Source organism: Maniola hyperantus, chromosome 23, assembly GCF_902806685.2.
Source record: "Maniola hyperantus chromosome 23, iAphHyp1.2, whole genome shotgun sequence".
Classification (NCBI taxonomy): domain Eukaryota; kingdom Metazoa; phylum Arthropoda; class Insecta; order Lepidoptera; family Nymphalidae; genus Maniola; species Maniola hyperantus.
In genome coordinates this window covers 2,712,725-2,730,535 of record NC_048558.1, presented here as the reverse complement: position 1 = coordinate 2,730,535, position 17,811 = coordinate 2,712,725, and the positions used below count along the sequence as shown (strand labels likewise).

At 36.4% G+C, this 17,811-nt stretch overlaps 1 protein-coding gene across 1 annotated transcript; it reads left to right on the top strand.

Annotated features, from left to right (window-relative positions):
- Positions 1-488: 488 nt before the first annotated feature.
- Positions 489-16,754, top strand: LOC117993180 (potassium channel subfamily K member 9-like). The gene is made up of 10 exons (XM_034980930.2): positions 489-655; positions 915-1,011; positions 1,382-2,024; positions 2,843-2,998; positions 3,882-4,008; positions 4,759-4,949; positions 6,000-6,187; positions 7,404-7,518; positions 8,768-8,855; positions 9,709-16,754. The coding sequence occupies exons 3-10, from the start codon at positions 1,898-1,900 to the stop codon at positions 10,451-10,453; spliced, it is 1,737 nt and encodes a 578-aa protein (XP_034836821.1). The 5' UTR covers positions 489-655; positions 915-1,011; positions 1,382-1,897; the 3' UTR covers positions 10,454-16,754.
- The last annotated feature ends 1,057 nt before the right edge of the window (positions 16,755-17,811 follow it).

Genomic DNA, 17,811 nt, shown 5'->3' with positions numbered 1-17,811 from the left:
TTTGATCTTTCGGCGTTATATGCGCATACCTAAACAATAACTTGCTTTAACGGTGAAGGAAAACACTGTGAGGAAACCTTCATGCTTGAGAAATCTCCATAAAACGTTCTCCAAGGTATGTGAGATATGGATATCCTTTTGTAATAAATATTATACTCCTCCATGTAAAACATTTTTTTCAACCGCCATCTGTATAAATTTATCTATACTGTCTACTCGCTAAATTGTTAAACCCGCCATCTATGTAAATGTGTCGGTATTACTTGTTAGAAAAATGAAAATGCGCCATCTATCGAACTAATGTAAGTTCTGTATTTATTATTATAATTTTCTTTTATAATAAGTATGTAAATCAATAATTAATATCTATCTATTTATTTTAAATTTATTTATTAAAGTAATCAAAGTTAATAAATTATTGTTATCAGGCAACCTCTACAAATGCAGTTCAAAAACTATTTTTTCGCTTTGGTCACCCAGTAGGTCAATCAAGGAAGTGCAGGGGATTTGCTGCCCAAAATTATTATTTTCTATTTAAATTTTTCAATGAAATGCAAATAATTAAATCGTTCAACCCCTCCCCAAGATGATACCGAGATGAATGTCTGTGTGTACGGCACAAGGGAACATAATTTTCGCAGGATAAGAAAAACAGGTGTGACAGCAACAGAAAATACCGCATAGAGGACCTGAAAAATAAATTCATATTTAAAATTTCATGCTGAGCTGAGTAGATATTATTTTGTAGCGTTGTATGTTAAAAGTGAAAAAGTTTCGGTGTTTTATTAGAGCGATTTTAATATTGAATAAAATAATTGTATGCCCGTAAGATTTGACCCACTTACACTTACGGTGCCTTGTGGGTTGACCTATTGGAAGTGAATGCGGACTAAAGCGAGTCATGTTATTTTTAGGATGAATCTTCGCAGATAATTAAATATTTATAGAATGTCTTTCGCAGTGCACAATTACAATTACAGTGGATATGGGATTTTTACTGATTGAAATATGGTGAGTCCCTTTGTTTAGCTGACAAAAACAGACCCCATTCATACAAACCTCTTGTTACTAAGTACTAACTATTTTAATAAAAGTTAAAGATTTAATTATATTATACATACATGTGCATAAAAATAAATATATTATTATAAAAAGATATTAAATATTATATTTTTCTATAGGTATAAACTTAGATTTAAAACAGTAGGTAACTGAACTAACAAACTCAATTAGACTTTAATAATTAAAAGTTTAAAAAATGTAAGATTGAATAGAAAATTAATAGATTTAAATTAGGTACTTAACTACTAATGTTCTTTATCATAGTAAAAGAAACACTTAAATTTTGAGATACTTTAAGTTTTTTAACCCTTTTTTACAGGTGCAATTGATACTACAAAACTCCTAACAAGAATAACAAAAGAAATGTAAATACCAAAAGCATAAGAACAGCTGAGCATGTATGGAACAATTAATAAGGGATCAATTTATCAATAGACATCCTTATATAAAAAAAATACATTTGCAGCACCGAACAACTACCTAGGTACTAGAAATATTAAAACATGATTGATGTAAACAATTTTTTAAAATCACTATTAATATTCCTAAATTAGACAAATTAACATAGAATAGACTACTTAAATAATTCAACCAAATCCTTGAAGAATTTTTGATGTAAATTTTTTGAATAGTCGTTAAAATTCTGTAATTAAGTAATAAAATTACATAACTCGTAGAATGTATAAAGGAATTATTGTTACAAAAATGGGAGGTGAAATTGTTTTTGTATGAAAATGTGCTGTATAGTATGGAGAGCATGTGTGAGAGAATATTATATTGAGACTACAGTAGGGTGGATGTGGGCCTTATGCCCTAAGGCCTGACATAGTCAGTGATGAAGAAGCAAAATGTACGCACTCTATCGTTAATTGTGTGCACGTTTACTTATCTACTGGTCGGTGCAGCGGTCTTTGATGCCCTGGAGTCTACCACTGAGAGGAACCGATTTGAAGTTTTACAAGGTATATTTTTAATTTTTTTTTTTTAAAGAATATTAGCCATGTTAAATGAATAATATTCCCCTTTCCTCTCCAACTAAGCGTCAAGCTTGTGCTAGGAGTAGGTATGACAATAGTGCAACGGGCGGGGTTTGAACCGTCGACCTTTCGGTCCGTCGCGTCAGTTTTCAGTCCACTCCTCTACCCGTTGAGCTATTGAGGCTTATTTATTTGTCAAAGGTACAACCCATACTAATATTTTAAATGCAAAAGTGTGTCTGTCTGTCTGTCTGTCAGTCTGTCCGTCCGTCCGTCTGTCTGTCTGTCTTAGCCTTTCACGGCCCATCCATTCAACGGATTTTGACGAAATTTGATACAGTGACAGCTTGCATCCTGGGGATGGACATAGGCTACTTTTTACCCTGGAAAATCCCACGGGATTTTCGAAAACCTATATATGCCACATATGCTTGTCCACTATATATATTGAATATGTAGTGGGCATGCATGGACTATGCAAGTTTCAACCCATATTTTATATACTTTTAGGGGTGGAATTTTCAAAAAGCCTTTTTTAGCAGAGGTAGATGTCATAATAGCTATCCGCATGTTTACGGATTATGACGTCATTATTCACATTTACAGCGATACAGCGTGACGTTCATGTTAAAAATAAATAAAAATCGTTTTTTTTTAAAATTATTCTCTGGAAAGATGAATTCTAGCCCCATAAACTGCCGCTATACAAATAATCTGTCTGTCTGTCATTTAATTACTACAATTCAAGACCCTTTTGTTAAACCTAAGATGGGAGATTGTTATAAACATTTTAAAATTTGCAGCGATTGAAGGCATGATAATAGAGAAGTACAATATAACGGAGGAGGATTTCCGCGTAATGGAGACGGTGGTGCTGAAGTCTGAGCCGCACAAAGCAGGGCAGCAGTGGAAGTTTACGGGAGCCTTCTACTATGCTACCACCGTACTGACCACTATTGGTAAGGATTATTACGTATCAATTTTCATGCTATCAAATTTTTTTTTAAATTTAAGTACAGTATGCGGCAGAAAATAATATACATCGAAAGAGATAGAGGTTTCGTAGAGCGTTGTTTCTGTCAGTGTGACCGACAAAACGTCACAGAGGTATGAGTGACAGAGACAACGCTCTACAAGGCCAAAATCTCATTCTAAACTTCGATGTACATTATTTTCTGCCGCGTACTGTACTCATAATAATAATTAGTCTCATAAGAAAGCTCAGAGTCAGTGGGCGATGGAGAAAGCTACGCTTGGCGTTTTTCTTTGTGATCAAATTAGAAATGAGGAGATCCGTAGGAGAACCAGTGTAACCGACATAGACGACATATTGCGAAGCTGAAGTAGCTGTGGACAGAGCACATAGTTTGAAAAATCGATAGACGTTGGGGTCCTAAGTTGCTAGAATGACGACATTGCACCGGAAAGCGCAATGTTGCAAGACCCCCTTAACAGACAGACAATATGCAGGTTGCCGCTGGATTCAGGCGGCGCAAGACAGTACAAGAGACCTATCCCCAGCTGTGGATATCTATCGGCTGATTTTGGCAGATGACTCACTACAGACAGTCGACAGGCAACATTAATCGAGTCGAAGAGAGTGGCATGAGGAAACCCCTACAAGAGACCTATCAGCATTCTATCGGTTGATGACGACGATGATGACTTATTGTATTGAAGCAGGCGTTACTTTGCGGAAGTCCATGATATACAAGGAACCAAAAGCTTAATTATTCGCTATTATCTGCTGAATGTTTTAGCAAATTAAGTTTTTGGTTCCTTGTAGGTGATGATATACATTTTATTAGCACAAATATTTTATGATAATGTTTTTTTTTTCAGGATATGGTCACTCAACGCCGGCGACGATTGGTGGAAAACTATTCACGATGTTTTACGCGATTGTTGGGATTCCCCTAGGTTTGATCATGTTCCAGAGTATTGGCGAGAGGGTTAATCGACTTAGCAGGTCAGTTGTACACTGTACAGTGTTACATTTTCATTTTCACTTTCACTTCTCTTCATTTTCACTTTCACTTGTTTTCATGTTCACTTAATTTTCATCTTGATTTATTCTAATTGCTGCTCTTAGCCAGTTTAAGCTAATTTTATTAGCCAATTAGTAGCGCAAGGCAAATCTACCACAAGTTTTGGCACTATTCCATATGTGTAAATGTTTCCACATTAATTAGTTTAGGTATGTATGTAATTATGTTAGGTAGATAATGCTCGCGACTTCGTTCGCGTGTATTTAGGTTTTTAAAAGCCCCACTCTAATTTTTCGGGATAAATCTCTGATTTAAAAAAGGAACTCTGATTTTTTGGGATAAAAAGTAACCTATGCCCATCTCCAGGATGCAAGCTATCTTTGTACCAAATAGATGATGCCTGCGACTTCCTTCATCCACCTAGATTTAAGTTTTGAAATCCTGTTGGAACTGTGATAATAACTTTCTGGCACATAAAGTAGCCTACGTCCGTCCTCGAGATGCAAACTATCTCTGGATAGGCCGTGAAAAGGAAAAAAACAGACAGACACTTTCGCATTTATAATATTAGAATGTATTGTACTTAGTTATTTTAGTAAAAGATTTTTATTATTGAAGTTTTAATATATCCCTCACATCTTCATTTTGAATTACTTTTAATTTTCACTTTCACTTTATTTTCACTTCTTTTTCACTTTAGTAATTTATATCGGACTGTTTTGTTCTTTCAGCGTAATAATCAAATCAATAAAACGCGCATTAAACTGCAAGCAAACGAGTGCATCAGAAGTAGATCTAATATGTGTGGTCACTACACTATCGTCTCTGACCATAGCGGGCGGCGCCGCGGCATTCTCTAAGTTTGAGGGATGGAGTTACTTCGACAGTGTTTACTATTGCTTCATCACCTTGACTACTATAGGTAATAAATAATAAATAATAAATAACAATAATACGTTTATTCGCTGGAATGTAGGTACATATAGGTTTTACATCAGTTGGGTTGCCACACATTCTACCAGGTCCTGGTGTGCAAATGGTAAATGAATATTATAACATTAAAATTATTCTAGTTCATTACATTGACAAAATCAAAAATTCAAACATTACTCAATCAGATGAAATAAAATAAGGATTTCCATGTCGTAGTTAAAAACAAAATAAAATATACAGTGATAACAGAGTATAAACCAGTCATTTAAAAAAAAGCAGGACAAGAGCATAGTTTGTCAGCGCATATAAAAGTCTAAATTCATCAATTATATAATAATGATTTATCCATGAAATAGTCATAAATTTTGTAATACATTTTTTTAAAAAGAAGATCACGTAGTTTCCGCTTGAAATGTGGTATACTAGGTGTGTTTTTTAGTAAGTTTAACTATTCCAAGTTACAATTTGACTACAATTTCGAAAATGAGGGTAGATTGGATTATATTCTTACAGTAGATAATACAGACACAGTGTAAAAAAACCCATACAGTAAGTAACTCTTCATGCTTGTGCCAGCTAGACTGGTCGAAGCACTTTGTGGTCATCACTTTGTCACTTTCACACTTTATCACTTTGACTACTATAGGTAAATGAATATTTAGATTAAAGTCGTCGTCTCATCCGTTAGACTTTCACCCTTGTCCCTTCCAATGTACAAAGTGTTAGATGCCCGCGACTTCGTCCGCGTGGAATTGGGTTTTTAAAAATCCCGTGGAAACTCTTTGATTTTCCGGGATAAAAGTAGCCTATGTGTTAATCCAGGATATAATCTATCTCCATTCCAAATTTCATCCAAATCCGTTCCGCCGTTTTTGCGTGATTGAGTAACAAACATCCAAAAATCTAAACATCCAAACATCCAAACATCCACACATTCACATTTATAATATTAGTAGGAGTAGGATTGTACACCAAAACCAAAACAATAGAAATATAACAAAGATAACATGTACAATAGGGTGTGTGTATATTATTGCAGGTTTCGGTGACATGGTAGCGCTGCAAAAGGACAACGCACTCAACCGGAAGCCGTCATATGTGATGTTCGCACTAATCTTCATATTATTCGGGTTGGCCATAGTAGCAGCGTGCCTCAATCTGTTGGTGCTTCGCTTCGTCACTATGAATACAGAAGACGAAAAGCGCGATCAGCAGCAGGCTGAGCAGGTAACTATATAGCTATCTCACTCCACACACACTCTAGGCAAGCTGATAATCTGTGCGAGTGAGACAGCAATACAATCTCACTTCGGTCTTCGGTCTTCATACGGAAGATGAAAAGCTCCACCAGCAGCAAGCCGAGCAGGTGAATATAAAACTATCTCACCTGTCTTTAAACTATCAGGTAAGCTGTGGAAGTGAGACAGCAATAGAATCATAATCATAGCATTTCACTTTAATCTTCATACTATTCAGGCTGGCCATAGAAGACGCGGGTCTCAATGAGGACGTTTCAGGGCAACGTTCGATAAAATTTTCATAGATTGCGCTAAATAACCCCCCACTAAAGATGAAAAATAATATGTACCTGTTTAGGTCGTGTCAATCAATGACATAGATAAAGAGTAAGAGCTAGCGTGCACTGCAATTTTCCTTACGTTTCTTCTTCTAAAGCATAGATCATATAGATATAGGTATTATTTTTCATCTTTAGTTTGTTTGTTTGTTTGTTTGAAAAGCGCCATCTATGAAAATATTATCGAACGTTGCACTGAAACTTCCTCATAGGGATCCACACGTTACCTATAATAACACAGTTCAAGACAGTTAAGGTACCTCTAACAAAACGTCGAGGCTTCGACGTCACTGGCAAATGCTTGTACAGTTCTTGCAATTCACGAAGGCGAGTGAATTTTACTTGTGGTTACGTCGTTTACATGGGCATTGCGTAAGTGTGCGTGCATGTCGGACCAATCAGTCGCGAGTAAGCGCTCGTAAACGCACACATTTAGGTTACCTTACTTATACCGATACGACTTAAACACAAGCATGAGCCACTCGCCTTCGTGAAATGCAAAAACTATACGTTTGACGCAAGTAGCCCTATTTTTCTTTGATTTCATGTCACAATAGCCATATTTGACATATCGTCGATGCAGGATCAAACCGAGAGTTTCCTCAATCTAGTTCAGTCTGGTAATAAGCAGCCCCCCAATTGTGTAAGAAGTCGATTCGATAAGAAGTCGTGTAAGAAGAATTGTGTGTCGCAATCGTCAAGAATTCTGCCCTTTGATTGGCTGTGAAAAAATGTAAACAGCGAATCAACCAATCAAATGGCAGAATTTCTTGACAATTGCGATAGCCATGAAATGGTTATTCTTACACAATTGGGGGGCTGTATCGAAATTGTTCTTTTATTATTTGTATATAATTTTGTATGCAGGCCCAGCAAGTAGCGGTACGATTAGAGGGTGACGTCATAACAGCTGATGGGGCGGTTCTGCGCGGCGTCGCCAGGGGGACTCGACTGCCTGCGCCTTCCAGACTTATTAGAGCTGGTCAGTATCTAGGCTACTATACTAGGCTATCACCGCCTATAGATACTTTGTGATATGCAGGGTGTAACCAGAACGATGGCAAAAACGAAGACAGGTGATAGTACTGATGATTATTGATTACTGATATGATACCACAAAAACTGGCCAAGTGCGAGTTAGGCTCGCGCAACGAGGGTTCCGTACAACAGTCTGCTCGATAGTTCAAAAACTATTATGCATAAAAATAAATAAAAATCTGTTTTAGAATATCCAGGTAAAGCGCTTTCATACGATACCCCACTTGATATAGTTATCTTACTTTGAAAATTGAAAATACTAATTATTTGTTCATGATTTTTTTTTGTGATGTAACCACAAATTCACGGTTTTTGAATTTATTCCTTTACTTATGCTATAAGCAGTGGCGTGCACAGGAGTTCAAGCCAGGGTATGCATTTAGGTATGAACTAATTACACGGCAGGTTAAAATGAAAAATAAGCATTGATTTATTACAATGAGGGTAAGCAGTGCTTTTATGCCTCTATGAGCTGCACGCCACTGGCTATAAGACCTACCTACCTTTCCAATTTCATGATTCTAGGTCATCGGGAAGTACCCTTTAGGTTTTCTTGATAGACACAACGGACAGACAGACAACAAAGTGATCCTATAAGGGCTCTTTTTTCCTTTTGAGGTATGGAACCCTAAAAACTGACTGAACTTCTATCAAACTTCCGGTATAAAAATTAGCCTTTGTTCATCTCTGTGACAAATTGCGTCAAAATCGACTGGGCCGTAAAAAGGTGACAGACAGACATACTATCGCATAATATTAGTATGAACTATGGATTAATGATTTTAGGCTTATTTCGTTGTTTAACGACATTAGAATGTAAATAGTAGATGTACGTACCACGATGATTTTGAGAGCTCGATCCAGTAGTTTGAGCTCTTAGTTGATAGACCAGGCAGTCAGTCAGTCACCTTTTCCTTGTATACATTTAGACTAGCTTATGCTCGCGACTTCGTCCGCGTGGACTACACAAATTTCTAACCCCTATTTCATCCCCTTAGGGGTTGAATTTTCAAAAATCCTTTCTTAGCGGATGCCTACGTCATAATAGCTATCTGCATGCCGAATTTCATCGCGATCCGTCCAGTAGTTTGAGCTGTGCGTTGATAGATCAGTCAGTCAGTCAGTCAGTCAGTCAGTCAGTCAGTCAGTCACCTTTTACTTTTATATATTTAGATTAATTAATTTTCTTTCAGGCGATTCGTCAGCCATTCCTCTGTACTCGGACGACGAATATTCGCCGAGCGTATGCAGTTGTTCGTGTAATTGTTTTGGACCTAATAAGTAAGATTTTTTTATTTATCTACTTCTTTTAATAGTAGTTTATGAAACGTATCGGCAAGCGCAGTGTGGGACGACCTCCAACCCGCTGGACTGACGACCTTAAGAAGGTAGCGGGAAGTGGGTGGATGAGGAAGGATCATGTGTGGTGGCGCGCTCTTGGGAAGGCCTATGCCCAGCAGTGGACGCAAACAGGCTAATAATAATGTAGATAGAGTACCTAATAATGTAGAGTTTCATACACTACTTTATTTAAACTCATATCTTAAAACCCAAAATATAAAATCTTGGTAACATATTATTGTGTCATAACTCATAAGCTTTTCTTGATAAATATGGCATGAAAAAAAAAATGGAAGTAAAATTCTTCACAGGATTTAGTACCTACCAAGTATACAATTTCCGCCATAATAAAAAATTTATCAACAAAAATACAGTGATTAATTATTAAAATTATATACGGCGTCTGGCGCCAAAATTCAGCAGCCGTGCGTGCGATGAATGACGTGCGAGGCGATGTAAATCATAGACAATAGAATTTGTCTTACGTAAACGGCCAATGGCGACGCGTGGACTTGCCTACGTGGCTCCAAATAACTAGAATCCAGAGCCATGAAGCAGGCCGAACAGTATTTTAATGGAAAAAAAATATTTTAGAGGATAATTATTTGTTTTTCATTTTGCTGACAAAACAGTGCTTTAATATTTTTTTTTTCATATTAAAACTGTACGCGAATAAAGTATGTCAATAAGTGACACATTTTGGTTTCGTAATCAATATTTTATGAGCGTAGATAAATAAATTAAGTGAACACACACTTATCATCACATTAACACATTTTACTTTCTTTTCCAGATCTATACCATACTGTGACCCGCTGTCGCCTGTTCAACCGACAAACATAAAGCAGATAAGAGCCAAAAACTACCGGGAACTAGGCAGCATACCGCGCTACATAGAGAAATCCTCCTCCAAAAACCATTCACAGTCTCTCAGACTTAACTCCGCATCAGGTTATCTATACATGAACGCAAAAACAAACGATTTTCAAATAGATCCGGACGATTTTCGCGAGATAGTCGCGAAACGACGCGAACAATTACGCAAAGGAATGATGTCCTACGAAATTTCCAACGATCAGTATCTAAACCCATACAAAAACAGTTTCAATCGCGAACTAAGCCCACACAGCTCTTCCTTATACTCAATGAATATTAGAAGCGGAAATCGATCAAACGATCCGTTAGTAGACGATTACGATTCCGAGAAATCGAGTTACGCGAAAAAGAAGCTAATGAAAAACATTGCTAGGAATACCAATAACAAAAGAGTAGAGAATTACTTTTACGATGACGCGGTGTTGCATTTCGATGACGAATACGCGTTCGATGGATCGATTATATTCGCGAAACGGAGAAAATCGATTGATAAAAATTGGGACGATTTTACCTGCGATCTGCCCAAAAACTCGATGTATACTGATCAAGTATCGAATGATGGTAGCTATGGGTACTATTTGCCTGATGATGAAGAACAGGGGCAGTATTTTGTGAATGATACACTGACGTTTAATTTGCCGCCACACCGAGCTAGTATTTAGTGAGCGAATGGTTGTAAAGGCAGGTTTACATAGAGATAAGAAACTTTTTTTTTTAACGCTGGAAAATGCGTTTACGCATCCCCCCCCTCCTGGAAGCCAGCCAGCTAACCAACTGGAGGGAAGGTATGTGGGACTCGCCGGACGACCGGAATACCCACTAAAACCCAGTGGCATTCCTGCACGGCGTTCCCGTGACCGGGTCACGGGAACGCCGAAGCAAACCACCGCGACCCAGTCGGCGACATCCGCCGAGGCGGACCCACCCCCGAGGTCCCCACAGCGCACGTCCGAGTCCGTGCCCTTTGCTAGTCAGAGGGACACGCGGAGAAACCTTCCCCCTGCCAGGTCATTAGCCATGGCAACAATATCCCCGAAGAGAAATTGTTACCGGGGTGCACCGGCCCGAATACTGCTCTTCCCCTCGGATGCCCGATGCATCCAAAAGGGACCAGCAGCACCCAGGCACACTGGGAGGTTACCTGGCTGGCACCCCATAGAGATAAGAAACTGTCTTATCCTTCCATATTTGCGTCAGTCATCACTTACCATCAGATGCGCACACAGTCAAGCGAAACCCAGTAGGTAATCGAAAAAAAATATTAAATTATAGGTTAGTTTAAAAAGGGCCAATTAATATATAAAAAAAGACTTAAATTTGCGTAGGTCGATCTAGCTTTTACACTTAGGGTGGTTAGATGCGTTTTTTAATTCGTATTTTCAAATTACACCTCTGCACGTGCGAAATTCCGGCCGGAATTTTTCGGAATTATGACATTATGGAATGACATTGACAAGGTGGCGTAGTTCGGGAACAAAGGCTGCCAACAAATAAAATCTCTCCCAATTTACCGAATATATTGAAATTGTCAATGTCGAAAATCCGAGTAAGTTGTATCTAATTTTAACTGAATGAGAAATTGGGAAAGTCATCCCCATTTCCAAATCCAACAGAAGAAATAATAAAAACCCTTTGAAAAAGGACCCCGGATGGGTTAGAAACTAGTCGGGCTAACGTTGACTAAATACATGAGTACAGCCGTTATATACAGACAGATATCATGTATAATAGAACTCACTCACGATAGTTTAAACGCTAAAATAATAAAAACCATTTATAGGCCATGGACTTGCAACTTATCATGTTTACCTGCTCAAATACCTACTATATTTGTCTAGTGCTAAATATAGCTATACTATAAGATGCAGACACATTTATATGCTGTGTATATTATCAGGATATATCGTGATGTTATGTATATGGAAAGGCTCTAATATTTAACAAAAACAGAGAATTTTAGATTTTTTACTTAGCACAGCTAAGGGGAGCTTAAGGAGACAGCGCGATACTTCACAAGATGGCGGCATTAGTTCCATATTTCGCCACGCGCCAAAAGAGCCTTGTCGCACTGTATGCTTAGCTGTTTTCCGAAGGGAATTTCTCATGTGTTTGAGAGGTGTAACAATGCTTCGCTTCCTGTAGATATTGTAATATAATCTAGTTCGGATCACATTAATTCTAAGCGCGCATGGCTTTTTCTAGCCGCCGATTATAGTGAAAATCGGTTTTTAAGGTAGTTTGCATAAGTGATCGTACGTGTTAAGAGGAGTTTCTATCGAGCGCGCACCATACAAACGAAATTTGATTATTAATTTACCAAATCAGTCTGTGGTTTCCAGATTTTGAAGGTATATATTCCTCCGATGAAGTCGCGGGCATAATCTAGTATTCAAACGATAAATAACCAAACTCAGTTTGTATGGAGCGCACTCCGAAAACACCTCCTCCTCCTCGTCTCAAGTGTTATTTATTACCAGGGTAATAGTATTTTCTTGTTTTGGTATCGAATCTGAGGGTGAGATCTATAGAGCGTACTCTGACTTAGCTTAGACTTAAGCTTAGAGTTTAAATGTCATAGAGCTATATCTCTCACATAAATCTGTCTCGTTTTAACTCAATCTTAAGTCTGAGCAAAGTCAAAGTGCGCTCTATAGATCTCAGCCTTAACGACGAACTTAATAAAGCACCGATTTTTTGATAATGTTTAACTGAGGAACAAAAGCGTTATGACAGTTTTCTAATAAAATCGGCCCCTTAGTATAAAAAAGCACAAAATAATAAATCCATAACCTTTCCACCACAAAAACTAATATACATCTCAATAGATAAATTATACATATAGGCGCTGATTCTGTTGTTTTTCGCTAAACTAAATTAAGAGGATCTGCATCCTTTTCTTTTTAATATTGCTAAAAAAGGACAAAACATCAATTTTACATTTAAAGACTCTAAATTTTAGTACACGCTACAAATTTAAACGATACGCTCGCGACTGGCAGCTAAAGTCACAACGTTTGACGGCTCTAAATTAAACTTAAAACTGTCAAACTATATCTGTCCTTTTCATATTATATTAGTAAGAAGAGGATGTGAATGCTCTAAAATTTAGTTGTGCTCTAAATCAGTACCATAGTGAAGATAAGACTTAAATAGGTTCACCGAGAAGATTTTTTCATTACGGAACTAGTGATTGTGCAAGAACTGCACTTGAACCAATTGAAATACCCTTTTTCATGGGAACTGGTAATGAATCTAATGGGTTGATTTAGATAAATGTTTGTTCGGCCAATCGGCTTTTTTTCGGATATTTGCATTAAGAATATCTAAAATTTATGCATGAGCATTTCAAGAATATGATTCTGTCTCATTTATACAAGGTATTAAAATTGTTTTTGGTTAAACCAATTAATATTTTATATTTATTTAGAAAATCTAATAACCGTTATTGGGTTTGTAAAACGAAAATCATAAAAATGAAATTTTGTTATGATTTCATTGTGATATTTATTTATATAGGCTGTAACCGGAACGCTAGCAAAAACTTAGCGTTATTGTTATAATACCTAAACACAATCCAATACCAATAACCATTTGCCTCATTTTGTAGTTTTTAGTGATTTAGTAATTTTTAAACTCGCAATGTATAACGTGCAAAACTCGGGTCAATGCCCCGCTTACGACGCGGCATTGACTCCGAGTGACCTACTAACGTAACGTTCGTTGACCTCTGACGTCAGTCAGATGTTTTATTTGCAATAAATCATAAACTTTGACAAAATAATAGGATTTAATTATTTATTTTTTCGCGGTTTTTTTATGTTATCATATCAGTAATCATCAGTACTATCACCTGTCTTCGGTTTTGCCAACGTTCTGGTTACACCCTGTATTAATTAGTGCTCATGAGCACACATTGAAATATAATTTCAAACTTATAAAATCTATACCTATTGTATAAATAGTGCTTTTATGGCCAAATTAAAACTAATTTGCTAATGGCGCTGATTCTGTTGTTTTTCGCTAAACTAAATTTAGAGTATCTGCATCCTCTTCTTTTTAATATTGTTAAAAAAGGACAGGACATGATTTTTACATTTAAAGACAAAATTTTACTGCACGCTACAAATTTAAACGATACGCTCGCGACTGGCAGCTAAAGTCACGAGGTTTGACGGCTCTAAACTTAACTTAAAACTGTCAAACTATGTCTGTACCTTTCATATTATATTAGTAAAAAGAGGATGCGAATGCTCTAAAATTTAGTTGTGCTCAGAATCAGTACCAATAACATGCTAAGTAATATAATTGTCAGCGCACATGACCGATTTTTTTGATCGGCGTATTAACTAAGACAGAAAAAAGGCGCACATCGCTTTAGACATTATTAGTACATTTTATGCGCAACAAGAGACTAGGCGATTACCTATGTCGCTGATTTAGGGACGTGTTCCACCGCCGACAAGGCGCTATCACTTATAAGCTATCGACTATTTTCTCGCTTAAGAAACGTATAATCGATATATGATGTATCGTACGCGACAGTTCGAAATGGCAATCGGAATGGGGACACCCTGTACACCCGCACAGTCCCCGTCGGTGCGGGATAACGTAGGTGTGCGGGGCGTCCCCCCGCTTTATACCCTGATTGCCATATCGGCCTGTTGCGCACAATACATACTCGCTTCTCGTTGCATGTCAACTTGTTTCTAGTTTTTAGCTCAACTTTTTAGGGTTCCGTACCTCAAAAGGAAAAAGGAACTCTCATAGGATCACTTCGTTGTCACGACGTTGTCAGTCACGACTGACAGACAGACAGACAACGAAGTGATCCTATAAGAGAGAGAATCAGAACACGTCTGACAATAAACCTACAGGGTATTTCCTGTTAACCTAGAATCATGAAATTTGGCAGGTAGGTAGGTCTTATAGCAGACATACAAAGGAAAAAAATCGGAAAACTGCAAAAACAAATTTGTATTTGTTGTAAATTAGTATTTTCAACTTTTAAAGTAGGATTGCTCTAACGAGTGGGGTATCATATGTAAGGGCTTTACCTGTACATTCTAAAATGTTTATTTTTATTTGTATGCATAATAGTTTTTGGTTTATCGTACAAAATGTCGAAAAAATACGACTGTAGTACGGAACCCTCGGCGCGCGAGTCTGACTCGCACTTGGCCTGTTTTTTTTTCTCGCTAATCATCAGCGGACAAGTGCATTAGATCGCTGGCTTTACAACATTGCAAAAAAAGATGCCACGAAATAAAGATAAATTACAAAGTCGATATGGGTGTCATTTCCAAGTTTTTTTCTTTTTTTTAATTTAAAAAAAAGAATATTAGCCATGTTAAATGACTAATATTCCCCTTTCCTCTCCAATTAAGCGTCATGGCTTGTGCTAGGAGTAGGTACGACAATAGTGCAACGGGCGGGGTTTGAACCGTCGACCTTACGTTTTTGTACTATGTGACTGATTTTTTTTACAAGTTCTATATAATTTTTTGTGATATCTTTATAATATTTTTAATTTAAAAGTATATAGTTCTATCGTGAATATTTAATCTTTTAAATATTTTTGCTGTGATTTTTCTAGTCAAAATATGTTTTTGCAAAATATGTGCCAAAATCAACGTTTATTATTATAAAATTTAAAATATGAATTGTTGATAATCTTAAAAATTACGCTTACATTTTTTGTAAAAAATGCTTTATTTATTTATAGTACCAACCTATTTTTTATTACTTTACGTCTCTCTTAAAAATAAGTGTCGACTTATTTCAAATAAATTATATAAATAGTGCTTATTTATTAAGAAAAGTACTGATAAATTACTATGTAGCCAAAAAAATGTAAAATTTAACTTTAAGTTTAAGAAAAATGAAGACATGCAAGTTGCAAATATAATAAAATTGGTTATAATGGGCATCCATTATGAATTTAAAACGTTAGATAATTTATAATATCGTAAAATATATTTAAATTTTTCCAAAAATCGATGCCAAAGGATTTAGAAATGAAGAAATTGAATATTTGCAAAATATTTATCATTTATTATGATATTCGGCATTTTCTATTCGCCGAATAGGTACACAATAAACTGAAATGATAAGTGCCAAATCTGTCTAAAAGTTATGTACAAAATATTAGCCTTGCAATGAATATTCGGCAGCTATATTATGTGAAGTGGTTATCCATACTAATATTATTAATGCGAAAGTGTGTTTGTCTGTCTGTCTGTCTGCTAGCTTTTCACGGCTCAACCGTTCAACCGATTTTGACGAAATTTGGTACAAATATAGCTTGCATCCCGGGAAAGGACATGGGCTAATTTTTATCCCGCAGAAATTAAGAGTTCCCACAGAATTTTTAAAAACTTAAATCCACGCGTACGAAGTCGCGGGCATCATCTTGTTTACAATATATTCTATATCCATCATCGGCATACCGTATATTGAATAGGCTTGAATTATTTAATGTAGGTAAATCACTTATAAACCGAATACAGTGCGACAAGGCTCTTTTGGCACTTGAATGACATTGACAGGGGGCGCTGTTGGAGAACAGCTTAGAATATTCCGAATATTCAAACAAGAACAAAGGGGACACTTGACGGCAACGTTGGTTCAGATTTTCGCCACGCGCCAAGATAGCCTTGTCGCACTGTACCATGTTTGAATATTCGGTATATATTGCCGAATAATTAAATTGCAATTCTAATAAATAAATAATTATTTTGTAAAATAATGTTAATCCAAACTTTAAATGGTTAGTGATTTTACAACCATATACCTAGTGTTATCTTTAACCATGACCGTATGTACGATGTTTGTGTGTCTGTATGTCATTATTTATTTGACTATTAGATTTGATATGTATGGTGAACGCGGCGTAGTAGGTTAAATGTAATTTATTATAAAGAAATTGTAAAATAAACATCGGATTTCATTAAAAAATACATTAAACCATTTTGTGTTTTAATTTGTTAAATTCAAAATAATAAAATAATCGTAATGTACGCTTTGCCGTTTTCATAATAAATAATTATTTTTGCAAAAATCGAGAAATTTAAGACAATATCGGCGGGGCGATTGTCTAAAACCTGCATCAATCATTATTACAATCTCAATAGTTCTGATTGGCTGAATTTGTGCGATTCTTGTTGCAACAATGAGCAACAATGCATTGTGGCCAACAGTAAGCGAGCATTAACCAATCAGAGATGATTGCGATCGTGACATTGTAGCTGTCAAACAACCGCGGTAGAGCCACTGATTCATTATCGACCCATCGCAGGTCTTCTATCAGAATGAGAAAGGTGTAGGTCAAGTGTGTATTGGCAGACTTCACTTCGGAACATTTTGAAGAATTCTCAGACATGCAGGTTTCCTCACGATGTTTTCATTTGCAACATCGAACCCCCGACCTCCCGAATAGAGGATGGACGTTTTAAAAATGCAACTACTAGCATACAGACGAACGAAATATTATAATGGTTTCATCTACAGAATTAAACAATTATGTAATTATTGCAAGTACTTTAATTATATAAGTGACATCTAGGACTGAAGTACTAAACCACTTCGCTAAATGGCGAACCAAAGGTGTGCAGAAAAATGCTTGGTTCCAAGTTTGAAAGTTACCTCTACCACAGAAGATAATTATAATAGTACTAACATACCTCTACAATCGTCTCCTAGATGACGCTGTTTTAATAATATTTTTTCTTATTTTTATTCTTTTCTATAAGTACAAAATACTTTTATTATATTAAGCCAAAATGTTAATAATTGTTATTTGAAATAATTAGCAATTATTATAAAAAAATGTAATTATATAAGTGGTCATAGCCAGTGGCGTGCAGGTCATAGAGGCATGAATGCACTGCTTACCCCAGTTGTAATAGCTCAATGCATATGTTAAGCTATATTACAAATCTTTGTGTAGAAAGTGGTGTATATCCGGATAAATTAAAAATCTCAATAGTAAAGCCACTTTTCAAAAAAAACGATAAGGAAGATA